At 45.4% G+C, this 19,132-nt stretch overlaps 1 protein-coding gene across 5 annotated transcripts in view; it reads right to left on the bottom strand.

Annotated features, from left to right (window-relative positions):
- The window catches only part of LOC121166254 (structural maintenance of chromosomes protein 6), a 71,781-nt gene extending 54,453 nt beyond the window's left edge, over positions 1-17,328 (bottom strand). For 3 of the 5 annotated variants that reach the window (XM_040995358.1, XM_040995359.1, XM_040995356.1), the window contains exons 1-3: positions 10,249-11,023; positions 5,824-5,941; positions 4,376-4,481 (exon numbers count right to left, since the gene is read on the bottom strand). In XM_040995358.1, the coding sequence (XP_040851292.1) occupies positions 4,376-4,481; positions 5,824-5,941; positions 10,249-10,440 (416 nt within the window). In that variant the 5' untranslated portion in view covers positions 10,441-11,023. Of the gene's footprint in view, positions 1-4,375; positions 4,482-5,823; positions 5,942-10,248; positions 11,026-17,184 lie in introns of those variants that run through there. The other 2 variants (XM_040995357.1, XR_005885381.1) reach the window with 2 other exon arrangements.
- Positions 17,329-19,132: the final 1,804 nt, after the last annotated feature.

The following is a 19,132-nucleotide window of genomic DNA, read 5'->3' on the forward strand; positions in this document are numbered from 1 at the left end:
GTGAGTTAAAAAGATCCACAGACAAAGGAACCTTGGTTTCCAATCTCAGTCTGGTCACTTACTAGACCCAGCTCCTTCACATTGTAGCACCCGAGATTTCTATTCATGCATCTTTACAGTAAACATGCTTTTCTAGGGCTCTCTTGATCAGTAGTTTTTTATATTAATAAGTTACCTAATGAAGACAGACCCCTGAAAACTTTTCACTGACAAAATTTGCAAAAGCTCCAGTTAGTTCTTAAGCCAGCTTCACGGCATACCAGGTAAAGCTGTAGTATGCAAGGCCAGAATCTCGTATGGGTGACAATGTAAGTCCTGGGTGTTCTACTTCTGACCCAGTTCCTGCTAACCGCCTGGGAAAGCAGCCTACATGGCTCCCGTGCTGGGGCCCCTGCTGCCCACAGAAGGCCCAGGACAATCCCCTGGCTCCAGGTGTCAACCTAGCCCAGCCCTGCTCTCATTGCAGCCATTCGGGGGACTTATGGAAGATGTTTCTCTTGCTCTCTCTGTAACTTTGACTTTTAAATTAATTTTAAAAGTTCAAGTTCATTCTAATGAACAAATTTAATAATCACTTGCCAAATTATGAAAAAGGCAGAGAGCCTACAATATAAGTAAAAATATTATTTAATTTCATTATCTGGCAAGATTATCTAGCACTAAATTAACATATTGCATAAAAATATTTTTAAAATAAAACTGACTAGGCGTCAGTATGTTGGTTCAATTTGCCAATCCCTACCTACAAGTGCCAGCATCCCATATGGCCCAATTACTCCACTTCCCATGCAGCTCCCTGCTTGTGGCCTAAGCAGCTGAGGGTGGCCCAAAGCCTTGGGATGCTGCACCCCTTCGAGAGCCCTGGAGGAGCTCTCACCAGCTGGAGCAGGCTCCGGCTCCCGATCAGCTCGGCTCCAGCTGTTACGGCCATTTGGCAAAGGAACTAAGCAGATGCAAGATCTTTCTGCCTCTCCTTTCTGTACATCTGCCTTTCCAGCAAAAATAAGTAAATTTTTAAAAATAAACAAATAAAATGACTATATGTTATCAAATATGTCTCTTAGGGGTAACCATGTGCCCTTGTTACCAAGACTCGGCTTAAGGCACCCACCTACCATGTCAGAATGTGCCTGGTGTGAGTGCCAGTTCTTCGCCTAACTCCACCTTGCGGCGAGGTGGCAGGTTGCAGCTCAAATTACTTGGTTTCCTATTAGTCATGTGGGAGACCCAGACTGAGTCCCTGGCTACCAGCTTTGGCCAGCTCCAGCCACTGTAGGAATCTGGCGAGTAAATCAACAGGTGGCAGTGTGTCTCTCTCAAATAAGCAAAACATCATTCTTGATTAGCAAATATCAACTTTATTTTCATCATCCTTAGGTATTTTTGTGTTTGACAGCTATCTATGTTATAATGAGATTTTGGAAGCACTTTATACAGTATACTGAAAGAAATTTGGCATATTCATATCTATGAATTTAATAGAAGAAGTTCTCTTAAAAACTGATGGCCACAAATAAGTTTCAAAGTAATGTTGGGACCCTGTACCAGGGGACAGGGACGGGCAAGCTGGACACTGCCTGACAAGGCCTTTGCTGAGAGCCTGTGCCAGGGGACTGAGGCGGGCAAGTTGGACACTGCCTGACAAGGCCTTTGCTGAGAGCCTGTACCAGGGGACAGGGACGGGCAAGCTGGACACTGCCTGACAAGGCCTTTGTTGAGAGCCTGTGCCAGGGGACTGAGGCGGGCAAGTTGGACACTGCCTGACAAGGCCTTTGTTGAGAGCCTGTGCCAGGGGACAGGGACGGGCAAGTTGGACACTGCCTGACAAGGCCTTTGTTGAGAGCCTGTGCCAGGGGACAGAGGCGGGCAAGTTGGACACTGCCTGACACGGCCTTTGTTGACAGCCTGTGCCAGGGGACAGGGACAGGCAAGCTGGACACTGCCTGACACGGCCTTTGTTGATGATGAATTCAGGTCAAAGTTCAGAGTCCAACACGTGTGTAAGTACATTACTTCTTCAAATAAAAAAAAAATGGGGGACCATCAATGACACAATGACAGGTCTTTCCAAATGATAACTGGTGCCTCTCTAAGCACTCGGCTTCTTGTCCAACTCTGGCAGCTCTCTCTATAGAGGTAGAGCTGGCAGCAGCAGCCGAGCCAGAAACAGGGAAGAAGACATGTAAAATGGAATGTATCTGCCCTTGACACGACGTTAAAGACGTTTTAAGTCTTTAAGTGAATTTGGAACAGAATCAGAAGAATGAACCCTATGATACCATTCACGTCAAAAGCAGGTCTACTGCAAAGATCCGAGGCCACAAGGGCTAGTGTACAGAACCACGTAGGCAACCACAGCAGGCTGCCCATGTTCTAAAACAATGTGCGCAGTGAGCAGGTGAGCCCCCGCACCCCCGAGGGAGCTCTTCACTCCCAGTCCTCCCGCAGGTGCACCGGACAGTGGAGATGGAGGGCAGAGACAAGCGTCCGAGGACCGCCTCAGAGGTGCAACAGCAGTAAAAAAGGGAGGAGGGATGCGGAGCTAAAGATGTTAGCTTTGATTGACTCATTTTAAAATATATTAATTGTCCCTCTAGAGGCAGCTGTGTCCTTGATGTATCAAAAGGAGCATTTCTTCTTAAAATAATATTCAGAAAGGAGTTTTTATCTCGGTCTAAGGACTTTCAAAATGAAAAACAAAAACACCAGGAATATTTAACAGAGATAACATTTAATGGTATATAAAATATAATTCCTGTTCCAGAAAGATCAGCGGGTACTCTCACCGGGCTGACAAGATTATTGGGTAACTGAAAAACACACAGTTAAAACTAATGAACTGAAATCAATTTGGCTCCATTAACCTAAAAGCAATTGAGTAATGGGCTGGCACTGTGGTTCGGTGGGTTAAGCCACTGTCTCATTTCGGAGTGCCGGTTGGAGTCCTGGCTACTCTGCTTTGAATTCAGCTTTGCAAATAGCAAAAAGGAACTGCCAAGCACATGAGACCAGATTAACTCCATGTCCTTGGCTTCGGGCTGTTCAGGCCTAGCCATTACAACTATGGGAAGCAGAGGAACGGATGTAACAACTCTTCGGCCTGCTGTCTCTTCACTCCCTGCCAGCCTGCCTTTCAAGCAAACAGAACAAAATTTCCAAAAAAAAAAAAAAGGAAGAAAGAAAGAAAATTAAGGGGTAATTTTTTACCACACACATAATCTTATTTGGAGAGGGTGGAGGGCAAGCAGAAGACTTCTGGGCTGAGGCCAAAATAAGACAAGTGCAGAAGCAAACGGTGCTGGGAAACTCCTAACAGCAGGGTCTTTTCCAAGGACACACAGCATGGAAAACAGCTTCCACTGCACCTTTCATCCTTCCCTAGACTTGGTTTGGAATCCCAGCTTCAGATCCCTAACACCTTTGCATGACACATGAAGCAGCTCTCAATCCTGATGGACATCATGTCCCCATTCTATAGTTCACTAGTAAGAGAAGTCAAACAGATACAACACTGAGTAGAAAGGAAGTCTAGTATACGAGAAAAAGACAGTGTTAATTACCACTCAAAAGTTCTGGGCACTGGGCGTGGGAGAAGCAGCAGCAGTGGCAGCAGCCTCACACTGGGAGACAGTATGACAGGGTTTGGGACATTCAGTTGTTATGAGAAACAAGGATCCCTCCAGAGGTATCTGGGGCAGCATGAAAAAGAATAATGAGATCAGCCTGGAGACAGAGCCACAGAGGCAACGGGCAACAAGTCCATGACCAACAAACTGGATGGTTAACATACAGCTAGACAAACGCAACCTAGGACAAAAAGAAGTGTCAACACAAAGCCAAAGAGAATACTAACAGGGTCGGTCATTCACCGAGGCTCAGGCAGAACCACAGACTCGCGACTATGGCCTTCTTATCAAACATACTGGCAATCCAACCGATTACAGGACATCAAACCAGAAGCAGAGTGAGCTGCTTTTGTGGAATTCTTTGTTCAGGGATACACTGAATGATCACTAACTTTACTCTCATCTCATCACATCAACAGGGCCTTGCTGATGCTCGTTTATGTTAGCCAGAAATATGCAAGCTTTTAAATAGTGCTTTAAACAAAAGTATCACTTCCCTTTCTTCTAGAAAGATATGTATAGGTGGGCAGGCATTTGGAAAGGGGCTGTACCAGCTAGCTGTGTAAGAGAGTAATAGGCAACAGTGGGCCAGGCAGGCAACAAGGAGCAGAAAGGCAGGCAAAACTATGATAAACCGCTCCTGTGCTGGGAAGCCTGTTCCATCCCAGCTCTGTCTGTATCAACTGGGAAACTGAGATAGCTGCTTCTTGCTGAAAATTAAAAAGTATATGTAGAAACCAAACACTTACTTCTGTCCATCTTTGACAAAACCTTTTAAAGAAGATCCTCTATTAGTAGCAACTGCTTTTCCACCAAGACCAACGATAAGAGCTGTGAGCACTGCACTCTTCCCACCTACAGAAACAGGTGTTGAAAAAGTCATTCATTAAGACAAAAGAAATAGACAACTCCTACAATTGGTTGCAAAATATTCCTAAAAGAATTATTCTCACACTGAAATGCAAAAATGCAATTATAACTATCTTTTGGTGTCAAAATGGAAAGCTTAACGAAAAGCATCTGCATATTTCATGAAATATTTAGGTACCACTATGAGAAAAACAGCGCACTGAGTAATCCAACTTTTGCCACTTTACCGAAGTGAGAAAAGTGGCTCTGGTTACTTAAAACTCTCATTGTGTCATCCTAGCCCGTTTACCAACATGCATACACTTAGCTCCTAAAATTTTTCTTGTATTATGGGTTAACTAGTAGTTACTTTCTGATGCCCTAATGTAATATATTGAGTTTTTAATTTTTACATTTTTACTAATCTAAGAAAACAAATTTCATGTATTTCCTAGGTACAACTGTACAATAACTACACCCTCCTGTCTCCCTTAACTCCTGCTCCTTCAGTTGCTATTCTTGATTTGGTTATTCTTCATTTTGTACCTTTCTAAAATGTGTTACTTCTTTTTTCCATAACAAACACAGAAGATCAGCAGCTCCTTCCATTCTCTGCTAACCCATCTCTGTAACATGGCAGTGCTTTATAAACCTTAACATGTCAGCCCTTCGCTCAAAAACTTCAATTGGCTACCTAGTGATATTAGAATAAAACTCCAAAGTCTTCACAATGACATTCAAATCGAATATATCACCACCACCATGCTCAGTGCCAGCTTCCAGCCCTCCCTGCACTGCACTGCACGATGGAAAGCAGACACATTTATTCACATTCCCCACACATGTACGCTTCTAATCCCCCAAGCTTTGGCTGATGAGCAATGTTTGCCTAGGAATATCTCAGTTTCTACTTTGTCAGTGAGATTTAAAGAATCTTTAATTTTCATTTGAGCACCAGCACAAATAGCACCTCCACGTAAAGCTTTCATTAACCACTAAGGTGAGAGCTGCTAAGTCCTTTCATGTTTGGATTCCCAAGTTTCTCATTTACAATGCTAAGCGGAGGTAAGACACAGGCTTGTTTCAATCTCAATCTCAATCTCAATGGTGTAAGATCCAGTGTAAATCTAGAAAACAAGTGGGAAATACTTATCCATATTGCTTAAATAACATGTGGGAATTAATTCAGCATAGACTCACAGAAAATATTGTAAGTATCTGTAAACACAAAAATTTATCAACTAAATATTTATCAGTGCTACAAGTTAACTATCAACCACTCCAAGAAGCAAATACATTATAATCTCAGAGTACCACACAGTTAAATGAGGAGGGCAAAGGCACTTACTTCCATTGTTACCAACGACAAAGTTAACGTTAGAACCAAATTTAAAAGGTCCAAGCATCGAATGGCACATGAAGTTTTTTAGTTGAATACTCTCAATTATTCCAACTTCTGCTGCAGTCTATTAATAAAAAACAATTGGAAAACAACTAATTCATTCATTATAATCATTTGCAGGCAGGAAAACCAGGAGTTTAACTGAAGTTACAAGGAAAGAATAATGGTTACTTCAATGAACAAGATGAACATTCTATCAGTCACCACTCCTTCAACCATCTTTACAGGATTCTGCAAGTGTATCACTAGGTTTCTTACTATGGACAATGTTGACTTTAGGTTAAAAAAATATATACTTCCTAGGGTAGGGGCTTGCCACCTGTGCACTATATAATGCCAGTCAGTGACGGACGTATCTATCCCCACCAGTTAGGACCACCAGAAATATATCCAGACAATTGCCAAATGTTCCTAAGCACCAAGAAGACAAAATCATTTCTGGCTGAGAACTACTGACAGAAAATTTTTCTCTGTGGGTTCAGTGCTTGGCACAGTTGAGTTAAGCTGCCTTCCGCAGTACAGGCATCCCACATGGGCCACTGGTTCAAATCAGTTGCTTCACTTCTGATCCAGCTCCCTGTGAGTGCAACGGGGAAAGTAACAGAAGACGGCCCACATGCTTGTCTCCCGTGTGGTACAGCTGCTACAGCGCCAGTTACTGCAGCCATTTGGACAGTGAACCAGCAGATGGGTCACCTGTCTGTCTCTCACTCTCTGTAACTCTGCCTTTCAAATCAATTAATATAACTTTTTAAAAATTTCTATGACGCACAGCATTTCATTTTAAAACGTCCCTGGAAACTGACAATCTAGCCACGACTAGAACACTAAATTCACTATCTCACAGTTATCTATTACGTAAATGGACAATTCTAAGAACAAAACACATTTTTTTAAAGACAAAAACCTGGTTCTCTTGTGTCTTTTGCAGACTTGTGACTTCTTCAATTTTAATGAAATCGTGACTGTTAAGTTTTTAACTCTGTCTATAACCAACAATGTCTCTTAGACTTATTTCTGAAGATTTTACAGTCTCATAACTGAGGCTCAACTTTGATTTAATTTTTATGTAAGATAAGACCTCAGTCAAGGTTCGCTTTTTTTGCTCATCAGTGTATAATTGTTCCAATACATTTCAACACCATTTGATGAACAGGTTGCCTTCCCCTTCACTGGACTGCATGTGCAAGTTTACAAAAACTAGGTTCACTCTGTGTGTGTGAGCCTCCTTCCCTCCTCAAAATGGATGCTAGTCCTGCCTCAGTGACCCGGGCAGCCTTCCCAGTACCAACCTCACGTGACCTTCAGCATTACAGCTATACTCATCTAACAGGTCTTGAAAGTGGAAGACATTTCAATACTCTGTTAGATATTTCAGTTGCCTTCCTTTCACATAAGTAGTAGAAGATGTTTCCCCATATATATATTCTTGCTGAATTTTGATGGGAAAATGCACTTAAACCTATGGGTCATTCTTGGAGAGAAAGTAACATTTTCTTTCTCTGTTGAATCTTTCAAGTCTGTAAGTAAGTCTCCCCATTTATTGGGCTCTTCATTGATTCCATTCATCAATACTGGTTAGTTTCCGGCATAAAAGTCGTGATGAACATATTTTGTTAGATTTAAAATTAAGTGTGCTTTCATTTTTCTTAAATTATTTTTACAGCAGATCTGGGTTCACAAATTCAGTGAGATTTCCCAAATACCATCTCCCCAAACACACACACACAGCTCCCCCTCTTGTCAAACTTTCATAGCAAAGTGGCCCACTGGTCAAAGTCGATGAACCTACACTCACCTATGACCACAGTAAGTACTTATCCTATTAAGCTTCACTCTGCCTGCTGCACATTGTTTGAATTTGTACAACTCAATAAAGACATACATCTGATCATAAAAAGATCACATAGCATATTTCTTTTGCACCACCACCACCACCACCACCACCAAACAAACAAACAAAAAGCCACCTGGTGTTTGTCCCTCAATCTTTGTCTTCCCTACCCCTTGGTAATCACTGGCCTTTCAGGTCCACAGTTTTGGCTTTTCTAGAACGTCAAAACTGAAATTAGACAGTAGACAGCCTTTTCAGTTTTGCTTCTTTTACACAATGAAAGGCACTTTCATTTCCTCCATCTGCGTTTAAGGCTTGATAGTTCAGTTCTTACTGATGCTGAAAAATACACTATTGTCTAGACACACCACAGTTTCTTTATCCTTTGGCTTACTAAAGGGCATCTTTGTTTCTTCCAAGTTTTAGAAGTTAGAAATAAAGCTGCGATAAACATCCACATGCAAGTTGTCGCAAGCACACTAGTTTTCAGGTCTAGAGCATAACCTCTGGACCACTGGTCAGAATCTGTCTCATTCCGTATGCACTGTCTACAAGGTGGCTACACCACCTGGCATTCCCCAGGATGGATGATGGACGCGAGTGTGTCACTGCACAACCCTGCCAGCATTCCGGCTGCAACATCACTGCTGGCATCTTGATGCAAACTTGCCCAAAGCATTCTTTTGTAACTGTAAAAACCTCTGGATTCCAAATGTTCATGTACATGTATTCAATGCCAGTATGTACAGTTTTTAAAATGTTTATCTTCATGCTTTAACTTGACTGAATGCACTTAATGCACTTACAAGCCTAAGAATTTTCTGTGGAATCCCTGAAACTTGCTACCCAGATGAGGCTCATGTGCAAATAAGGGCAGTTTCACTTTCTTCTGCAATTTCTGTTTATCTTTTCCCTCTTCCTCTGCATTAACTACGTGTCCCCGCACTGCCCCTAACAACAGTGATGAAAGCAGACACCCTGCCGTGCTCCCCATCTCAGTGAACACTACGCATTCTTTCACCATTACAATATGTTACACCCGGGTCTTCCCGACAGTGCTGCTTAGCAAACTGAGGAAGTTGCTCTCTGCTCCTATTTTCCTGGGACCTTGTAATGTCAAATAGCCATTGAATTTTGTCAAATACTTTCACTATATCCACAGATACGATCATACCAACTTTCTTCTTTAGCTGTAGTACACTGAATCACACCGACTTTCAGAAACTCAGGCTTGCTTTCCTACAATAAATCCATTCGTTCAGGGGATAGTTCTTTTATATGCTGAATTTCAAATTTATTTGACATATTTTGTTCAGAATTTCTGCACCTATACTAATGAGGCATTTGAATTTTTACGCTTGGCTTTTGGGAGTTCATATCAAGATAACGAAATCAAAAGCATTTCTTCTTTCCCTGTTCTTGGAAAAAAACTGAGGAATGCATGTGAATTCATGTTAAAATATTTGGGAAAATTCACCAGTAAAACCAACGGGGTCTAGAGTGACCTTGGTGGCCAAGCTGACTGATCCTCCATCTGCAGTGCCAGCATCCCATCTGGACACCAATTTGAGTCTCAGCTGTTCTACTTCAGACCCAGCTCCCAGCTGGCGGCCTGGGAAAGCAACAGAGAGTAACTCAAGAGCCTCGGGTCCCTGCACCCACGTGCATGACCACAAAGAAGCTCCTAGCTGCTGGATTCAGATTGGCTCAGCTCCAGCCATCACTACCATTTGGAGAGTAACCCAGCAGATAATGGATATTCTCATATTCTCTCCTCTCTCTCTTCCCAACTTGGTTAACTCTTTCAAGTAAAAATACATCAATCTTTAAAAAACACAAAAACTTGGCAACCTGGAGACTTCATTTTAGGAGCTTTAAAACCTGAACTAAACTCTCAGTAGTTGTGGAAATATTCAAATCATCAACTCAACCGGTCAAGCTTACCTACACTGTCACGTTTATGTGCGCAGAACGGTTAACGCGACTTTCACTTTTGCTTTTCACTGGGTGCATCCTCAGTGCCTTTCATTCTATTCCTGCCAATTTGTTTCTGTTCCCTTTAATTCCCCTTTGGCGGTCTTACAAGGGGCCTGTCAAATTAAAGACCCAATTTTTCTTTCATTATTTTCTCCATCGATCTTCCTAACCACATAAGCTTCAAGAGTAAAAGAGGCTATTTCACGTGATGTATCACTTAACTTTAATTTGGTGGAAAGGCAAAGACAGGCAAAGATCTTTCAGACTCCAGTTCAGTCTCCAAAAGGCCACAGCAGCGGGGACAGGAGCAGGCCAAAGGCACGAGCCAGAAATGCAATCCAGCTTTTCCTGCTGGGAGCAAGAGTACCTTCTCCCGCTGCCTCTCGGGAAGGGGCGCGGGACTGGGACCCAGGTACTCCAACGTGGGATGTGGCCGTCTCGACTGGCTTCTTACAAACTGCCACACGGCCTGGCCTTCCAATTTTGAATGACAACAATGACAGGAAACAGACTTGAGAAACAAGTCAGTGCCAGGCACAAGCGTGGCAGCTTACACTTACCAAGGTCGAGGTGCCGTTAGTCAGAGAGCCTGCACACTCATCCTCGTCGTCGTCCGGATCGCAGTCGTCCAGATCTTCCTGCCTGGGTCTTTTGGCATTTTCTGGAGAGAGGAAATGTTCTTCCTTTCTTTTGGCCATTAGGTCTGAACAAAGATGTACGGTAACAATGAAGATAGCATTCATAATGACCATTCTTACACATTCAACTTAAGTTACACTCGAAGCTTATTCAATCTTAAATATTTTGTTCATGTATTTGTACATTGAAAAATAAAACGAACTTTCTCTCCTGAACACAGGACCAATGAGTCATGAATCGATAAACACTGCAGAGTGCCAGGAAAGAGATCCTGTTCCCTTGCTCCCACCAAAACCCCAAAAAGGAGCACAGCCTCGTGGCGCTGATGCCAGCCCGGTAAGCCCTGGGCCGGCGTGCCGCCAGACAGATGGCAAGGCTGTGTGGCTGGGAACAGCTGATCTGCGTATTCTGCACAGCTGATTTCCTCAGTACCGCCTGGCCAGGGGCTTCCTGATGTCAGAGTACCTGATGCTTCGACTCCTCAACTCCCACAAGGTTGGCCGACAGATGGTACAGGAGTTCTTGCGATTACTACAGCGCCACTACCCCACTTTGACAGTTATAAGTAACAGCTACTCATATTATTTTCCCAAAGAAGGCTATTTTGAAGCATTTACCAAGTAAATAACTATTCCTTAAAGAAATAGTAAAGAGTCTGGCACGGTAGCCTAGCAGCTAAAATCCTCCCCTTGTATGCACCAGGATCCCACATGGGTGCTGGTTCTAATCCCGGCAGCCCTGCTTCCCATCCAGCTCCCTGCTTGTGGCCTGGGAAAGAGATCAAAGTCTGCCCAAAGTGTTGGGACCCTATACCCACGTGGCAGACCTGGAAAAGGCTCCTGGCTCCTAACTTCAGATCGGCTCAGCTCTGGCCATTGCGTACACTTGGCGAGAGAATCATTGAACGGAAAATCTTTGTATCTCCTCCTCTCTGTATATGACTTTCCAGTAAATTTTTTAAATAAATAAATAAATAAATTTTTTTAAAAAATAAACCTCCATGTTTATGGCCTTAACTTATCTCAGTATAAGTAAAATTTGAACCTAGAAAATTAATGACTAAAATTGCAGAAAGCTTTGCTAACAAATACATATACTGAGTCCCCACAGTGAGAGCTGACAGGCTGTGTGAGTGACACCCACTCTGCGGGATGGGTCTGGGGCGGGTGCTCCATCTGCCCCATCTCCTGCTAAGCAGCAGATGAAGGATGCAGACCCACGTCCACGGGGCCCAGCACCTGCGTGAGAGACCCAGCCTGGAGTTTCGGCCTCAGGACGTGAGCCTGGCCCTGGCTTGGTTGCTGCTGACATTTGGGGAGTGAATCCAGATGGAAGATTCTTCTCTCAAGCTGCTTTTCAAATAAATAAGTCTTCAAACAAAACAAAACAAAACAAAAACAAATTCAGCTTTGTGATTACTCTGTTGCTTTCATTTTCCACAAAATATATTTAAAATCTAAAATGATTGGCATCTAGTAATTATTTGCCAAATAAAAAGAGAGAAAAATGTCTGACTTAAAATGTAAAGTCTCTAAGACGCAGTGAGTACTCCTGGGCTCCCTGATGTAACCCCCTAAACCCTAAACCACACGCCCCACCCTCTCATCCCCCACAACCACACGGGGCCGAATGAGGTTTTCTCTCATCAATTTAGGTTGAAGGATTCGAGTGAGTCCTTACCAAGATGTGGCAGCACTGTGTACCTAGCTAGAAAACCCAGGCTGTCGTGCACAGGCAGGGAGGCAAGGGGCCCCTGGGAACAGTGTTATGAAAAACAAGAAACTGAGGGCCCAGTGCAGTAGCCTGTTGGCCAAAAGTCCTCACCTTGCATATGCCGGGATCCCTATGGGCACTGGTTCTAATCCTGGCAGCCCCTAAAACAAAACAAAACAAACAAACAAAAAACCATGAAGCTGAGACACAGATGTAGAATAGGAACTATAAAGAAGAAATATGAGGAAGAAAAAAGCAGGGAGGCAGGCACTCCCACATGACGCTCCATTTTCTAACTGACTGCCTTCCAAACTCACCACGGACAGAGCTGCTGGGGCAATCAGTTTTATCAGGTTTGGGAATTAAAACAATGCAAACTTCATTAAGCAAACTGGTAGTCTGTCAAATTACTTTTTTTTTTTTTAAGATTTATTTTTATCGCAAAGTCAGATACACAGAGAGGAAGAGAGACGGAGAGGAAGATCTTCCATCCGATGATTCACTCCCCAAGTGAATGCAACGGCCGGTGCTGCACTGATCTGAAGCAAGGAGCCAGGAACTTCTTCCGGATCTCCCATGCAGGCACTGGGTCCCGAGGCCTTGGGCTGTCCTCAACTGCTTTCCCAGGCCACAAGCAGGGAGCTGGATAGGAAGTGGGGCTGCCGGGATTAGAACTGGCACTCATATGGGATCCTGGCATGTTCAAGGCAAGGACTTTAGCCGCTAGGCTACCACACCGGGCCTTCAAATTACTTCTTACAGCAAAACATTAACAACATTTTGAAGGATCTACACTTAAACCATTTTAAACATGAAGATTATCATAAATCTTATCAAACCATCTCAATTTCCTTGTTGTATACCAACCAGTTTTATGAGTAAACTAATCTTTCTGAATAATTTTTATAACTTTATTTTCCAAAACACTTTGCTTGTAAAGCTTGAAGTTTACTACACAAAATCGCTATTTATAAAGTCCTTGCTTTCACCATGACTCCTTTCATGCAGCGAGCAAGTTCGGGACTTCTCTAACCCTGCCTTCGTTAAAGCAGAGTTCAATGCTTACTCACAGAACTTACACAGTGGAGAGAAGGTCCGTCACGGGCTCAGAACCCTGCTTCTACGCCCTCCTCCCAAAGCCCGAGCGCAAACAGCAGCCAGGCTTGTGCTTCCAGATAACCGCAATCTGCGTCCTCTTACTACTGCTCTTCTGAAGTCAAACTTTGGACGATGCACATAAAATCAACATTTAAAGACTCCGGTCACCAAGAAGAGCTCAAAGCACCCAAGCACTGTACACTGAAGGAGTGGCACAAAGGCGAGTTCACAGTTTCTGCTTTTCCTGGAAAATCCCAGACTTTATACTATGGCTTGAGCAGAGTTTGTTCCCCCAAATCATGCAAGAATATGGTCCCCAAAGTCTTTTGTTGATGGTACTTAAAAGGACACAAATGCCAACTATGGTGAGTACAGGTGAGACTGTTCAAGCCCTTAGATGGAGTTCCCATGATGCAATCCTGGTGGCTTGAGCAGCAGGGAGGGGAACACACAGTCACATGTGCTCCTTGCCACCTGCCACGTGATGTGTGATGCCTGTGCCAAGCAAGATGACATCCCCAAAGCCCAAACCAATGTGGCCTGTACGAACTGTGAACCACCAGAACCCTGGGTCAAAACAACCTCCTGTAGCTCAACTGGCCTCTGCAGACATCTCAACACAGTAACACAGAGCTGACTAACAACAGGCCCAGAGAAGCCAGCAACCAGGCAGCACCAACAGGTCCGAGGCAGGGCAAAGCAGCGGGAAGCAGGCACTCCACTCAGAGGGCTGCAAAAGGGGCAGTGCAATGAAAACAAAGCAACCCTGCTTAGACCAAAGCACAACTTCAGCTATAATCACATAATGTACGGCTTTAAATAAAACTGAAAGCACATTTTTAATTTCTTCCAAAACGTCCCCAAATCAAGCATTTATAAAACAACAGTTTTTCATGGAGGATGAGAAGGAGGGTATGCGCTAGCCCAGACCTGCGAGCTCCGTCTCAGGCACAGGAGATGCCGGGATGCCAGCCATGCCTTGCCACACGGAGGGCAGGAACACGGAACAGGCGCGGGTGTGCAGTCTGCTGTCAGGTTGCCAAGGCAACTTACATCTAACAAACACTCAGGGATGCTGCCTTTTAATACACGAATCACTGTGTCTAAGGAAGATGGATCTTCACAAACATCTATGTAATGAGGACGGATTTTCCCAACAGTTAGTTCCAAGTTCCAGACAGTCTCAACATGTTAAAACCACCGAAAACCGTTTTTTAATATGAACTTATTTACAATAAAATATTATCAGCTAGGAACACATCAATTCTCCTTTACAAGAAATAAACTCCATTAGAATGGGGACAACTAAAAAAAATCCTGAACTAAAAGCTCATTACAATATTGAGGTACATAAGAAACATGAGAGAAATCAAATGTGTTTCTATGAGATTACATCAAATCTATCGATCTAAGTATTAAGGAACTTGTATCTCCCACTAAAGGAAATCAGAGTTACCTAGTTTCACAACCAAACAAATTTTATTTTTACTTTTAACTGTTATGATGGATCTGGGCCTTATCTCAATTTAATTCTACTCCTCCCAACACAACAAACAGACTCATTTTAATATACTGAATTAAACAGCCACATCCTCTTGGATGTATCATGAAATCAAGGGAAATTCACTAGATTCAAAATACACACATTTAGTTGAGCAAACCCGATCAATAAAGTGGGCGGTACAAGGCACAGCGCTTCCAGCGCCAGCTGAGCAGTGAGGGGATGGTGCCAGGGCGGGAAGGGCACCACAGACCAGTTCTAGGGCAAGAGCCGCCGGCTGCCAGCTCCACGGGGACACCTGGGCTGGAGACCACAGAGGGATTTCCAAGCTGAGGTCAAAAACGGGTGAGTGAAGTTAACACTTGCTTAAAAAAAGTATGCCTTAAAAACACATGTGACATTTCACAACAGGAAACTGAGGCAGGCAGAAGGCAAGGCGGAGGCTGCGGCCGAGCTCTGGCTTAAGGAAGGCTTAGAGCTGCTAGCCTAGAGAGAGCCCAGAGCCTAACCCAAGGACGGCTTTCTTCAATGCCCAGCTGCCCAGACACCACGACCATGTTTACCTGACAATTTTTCACAGGCAGTGTGTTTTGTCATCTACCTCTAACAAGCACTACAGAAACCATTCTGTGTCCCTCTAATATTCCCACTAAAAGTAAACAAAACTTTTGGGCCGGCTCTGTACAACCTTATTTTGCATTTCATCTTCACAGTTAATTTAAGTGCCATTCTAACGTGAACAGAACAAGTACAACAAGGCAGAGGACAGACAATAAATTTCTTTGCTTGAAAACACTGATATTGAGGCCAGCACTGTGGCACAGCCAGTAAAACCACTGTCAGCAGCACCAACATCCCATGTGGGCACGGGTTCAAATCCTAGCTGCTCCACTTTCAATCCGGCTCCCTGCTCATATGCTTAGGATGGCAGCACAACACTGCCTGAGTACTTGCACCCCTCTACCCACAACAGATGACCAGAAAGAAGCTTCTGGTCCCTGGCTTCCAACTCAGCCAGCTCCAGCAATAGCCACCATTTGGGACGTAAGGCAGGAGAAAGACCATCTAGCTGTCTCCACCCCTCTACAGCTCTTTCAAGTAAAATCAATCTTAGAAAGAAAAAAAAAAAATACTGAAACAGAGCATTCCCACGATACTAAGATAGGCAGGCGGCAGCGAAAAAGCCTGTGCAGTGTACCCGGATTTCTGGGAAGACACGGGGGTTCAGGCAAGAGGTCACCACGTTACTACCCAGAGCCACTGCACCTGACCCTCAGGCAAGTGGGCTCACCAGCTTGCCTTGTGCCATTCCATTCTGTCTTAAACATAATGCACGCTCATACAGCGAAGTTTCAAAGTGAGCCACAAAGAGGTTTCACTGTCTTCCTCACTGTAGGTCTCTGAGTGACAGTCAGATCTTCAGCAGTGTGTGTATAAAATTGTGTAAACAAAGCGCTCTGGTCTACTTCATTCTCATCACCAACTTCTAACATGTAATTTGTCCTTAGCTTTACACTAATACTTTCATCACAGAGAGAGCTGTGAAGTTTTGCTCCTCTCTCTGTAGACACATTAAGAATCCAGTATATTGGGCACTGTTACCGCTTTCATCTTTCAGAAATGAAACTTACAGAGGTGGTACCCCACCCCCGCAAAAAAAAAAAAAAAAAAGAGGTGGTATCAATCTGCCTAGGTTACACAACTACTTCTATGTGAAACAAAAACATGTTTTTTAAACCACATTAGAGTAACCTCCAAACCCATTTTGTTTTTTGCACTTGTTCGTATTCCGAAAAAGAAATTGTGAATATACATCATAAGGCTACCTCACCGTTCTGTATTAAACTGACCTAAGCAGATATTGTAACAGACTCCTTCCATCACTCATACCTTCAAGGCAGTTACCAGCAGACCCCTGCACCTGCTCCTGTATATTTTTTAGAACGACACAGCAGACACCCAAAAGCCAGGGAATGGGGATTCTATTTTTCCTTTGAAGATGCATTACAGAATGGGTCATCTTTACAGCACTTTCAGTATCCAGGTCTACACACACACACAAGTGTTTAGTCACTTGCCTGCAGCCTGTCTTTCTAGGAATTCTCACCGTGTCACCTGCAGCCCGGCTGGTCCTACAGCCCCGGGCTCTGCCCTTACAGAACAGTTTTGGGCAATTCTCCATCGGGATTCCTCCTCACCAGACAAGGTAGGTGACTTCCACCACAAACCAGGGGGAAAGCTACATCCATCAACACTCTCCCCAGACGGGTGATGGGTCGGCGGGCGTTCCTCCCCACGACTGCTGGGACTTGCAGTGACATCTGCCTGCACCCGTTAAACTTGAGCTGCTGCCCCCGGACCGCCTCACCTCCTCCGGGCTCCCGGAGCCGGGAGCCAGCGGCCCGCGCCACCGCCCGAGTGCCCCGCGGCGCAGCCCCGAGCCGCCGGCCGGGCCGCTCCCGTGCGGGCCCCGGAGGACGGCCGCGACCCGGCGGGCTGCGGGGATAGCGGCCGGGGACGGGGACCGCGCGCGCCCTCGCCCTACCTCTAACGAGTCGAAATCTCCGCCGAGGGACCGGGGCGCCTCGGCCTCGGCCGGCAGCCGTTGACCCGCCGGGAACCGCGCGCTCGCCGCCCGAGGAGACAGCTGCCCCGCCGCCCCGGCGCCCACCGCGGGACGCTCCGCGCCTGCGCCCCCGGACTCTGCCCGCGCGTGCGCCGAGCGCGGATTGGGCACCCCGGAATCGCCCCTGCGCGGGCGCGGGAAGCGGACAGGCACGCGCGCGGTGCGACGGCGAAAGGGCAGACAGCGGCGCGTCCCCGGCAACAGGTCCGCGCATGCGCCTGCCGGTCCGGTCGCAGGAGGGGCGCGCCCGCAGTCGCTTCCCGGAAGAGGCGGGGCCTCCGGACGGGAAGTGCGCGTTCTGAATGGTTTCCAAGCGTTTCCTGACTTCAGTAGGGAAAAGGGAAGGAGGACTTTTGGCCAAAGTTAGGATTCACACCAACCCGCGCCCAGGAGGAAGGGGTGTCCGGGTAAGTCCCGCGGCTGCTTCCTGGGGAGATCCGGTGAGGAGCGACCTGGCGGGTCTGGGCCGGCGCCCGGGGAAGCTTCCCTAAAATGGGAGATCTGGACGCGAACTCGCGCCCTGCCGGAGGAGCGGCGGGACCCAGACTAGGAACCCCTGCCTCCCACAGGGATCAGTGGCTATCCATGCCGGAAGCGGCTTGGCTCTCCCGGACGCGAGCCTGCCCCTCTCCATCTCTACTCACGCGGGGCGTGCCCTGCGCGGATGTGCAGCGGGAACCTCCCCCTGCACGCCCCACCATCTTCCCCCACGAGATCCACGGAGCGGATCTCTGACCCCCAGGGATAGGAAGCCCCTCCGCACCCATCAGAGACCCCTTTGACTCCGAAAACTTGCAAACACCATACTCCCGGGGGACCCTTGCTGTAGCCCAATGGCTTGTATTAACTGATCGGCCCTGGCCGAGAAACCGCCCCCTTCAGGAAATCTTGCTCGATGTCGCAAGAAAATAGGGCGTCTCTCTCCTCTGAAACTTCTCTTTCTCTGCTTACCCGGGGCCTGCACCGCGCCTCGCCCCGTTGGTGTCTGCAGCCTTAACCTTCGTTAAATGCGCAGCAGCCTGAACTTCCTGCCCACTCCTGACACCTAGTAGCCTTCCTGGTGTGCTTCCTCAGGCTACACTTTTTCATATGAAAATGAAACTGAAGAGGCAATTTTAAAAAATTGAGTTAAGAAGTGAAATGATGCCGCACGTCTGATTCAGTAACTTTCCCTAATGTAATGCTTACACCACTTGCCAGTCTGATGGAAATGCAGTTATTTAAGTGGCAATGGGGAAATCATTTCCACCTCGCTGTTGAAACAAATTTTCTACCGTATTTTGCATAAGTCACTGCTTTCTTTTTACGTTCTCCAAATTTGATTCATTAGTGGAATTAGCAAGGTTTTGTGTTTTTCTCACCTCATTCAGTTTTATAATTAACCAATAAAAGCTTATTAGCTTTCAAGGAAGTTTTAGGAGCACAAATTGATTTATGGACACCATATGGTTACATCAAAGGATGTGTTTTTGTGTTAACTTGAAGTGGACTCCTAAAACCCTTCATTCCAGCTAGGAGACCACGTCCCTCCTTCCAGGCAATAATTTCTGAGTCCTTTTCTTCCAAACTAACAAAGTGGGTCCTGAGATTCGGAAGATCTGCAGCTCGTAATTCATTTGGTTCAGCACCTCTCATCTCGTGGAGAGACCGAGTGTCTTGCCAAGGTCACACACCTCATCAGTGCTATATCTGAGCCCAAAATCTTAGGCTCACTCTCACGCGTCCTTCAGTTTCTTCAGCTACTCACAAAGTTATTTGCTGTTTGTTGTCCTGACTTTATTGATTCGCTTAAGTATTCTTGTATCGCAACTGCGAATTGTAAATAATATATATTGACTGCCTGATGAATTTGACATAAGTAAAAATG

Source organism: Ochotona curzoniae, unplaced genomic scaffold (genome assembly GCF_017591425.1).
Source record: "Ochotona curzoniae isolate NIBS_2020 unplaced genomic scaffold, NIBS_Ocur_1.0 patch105, whole genome shotgun sequence".
In the NCBI taxonomy this organism is placed as follows: Eukaryota; Metazoa; Chordata; class Mammalia; order Lagomorpha; family Ochotonidae; genus Ochotona; species Ochotona curzoniae.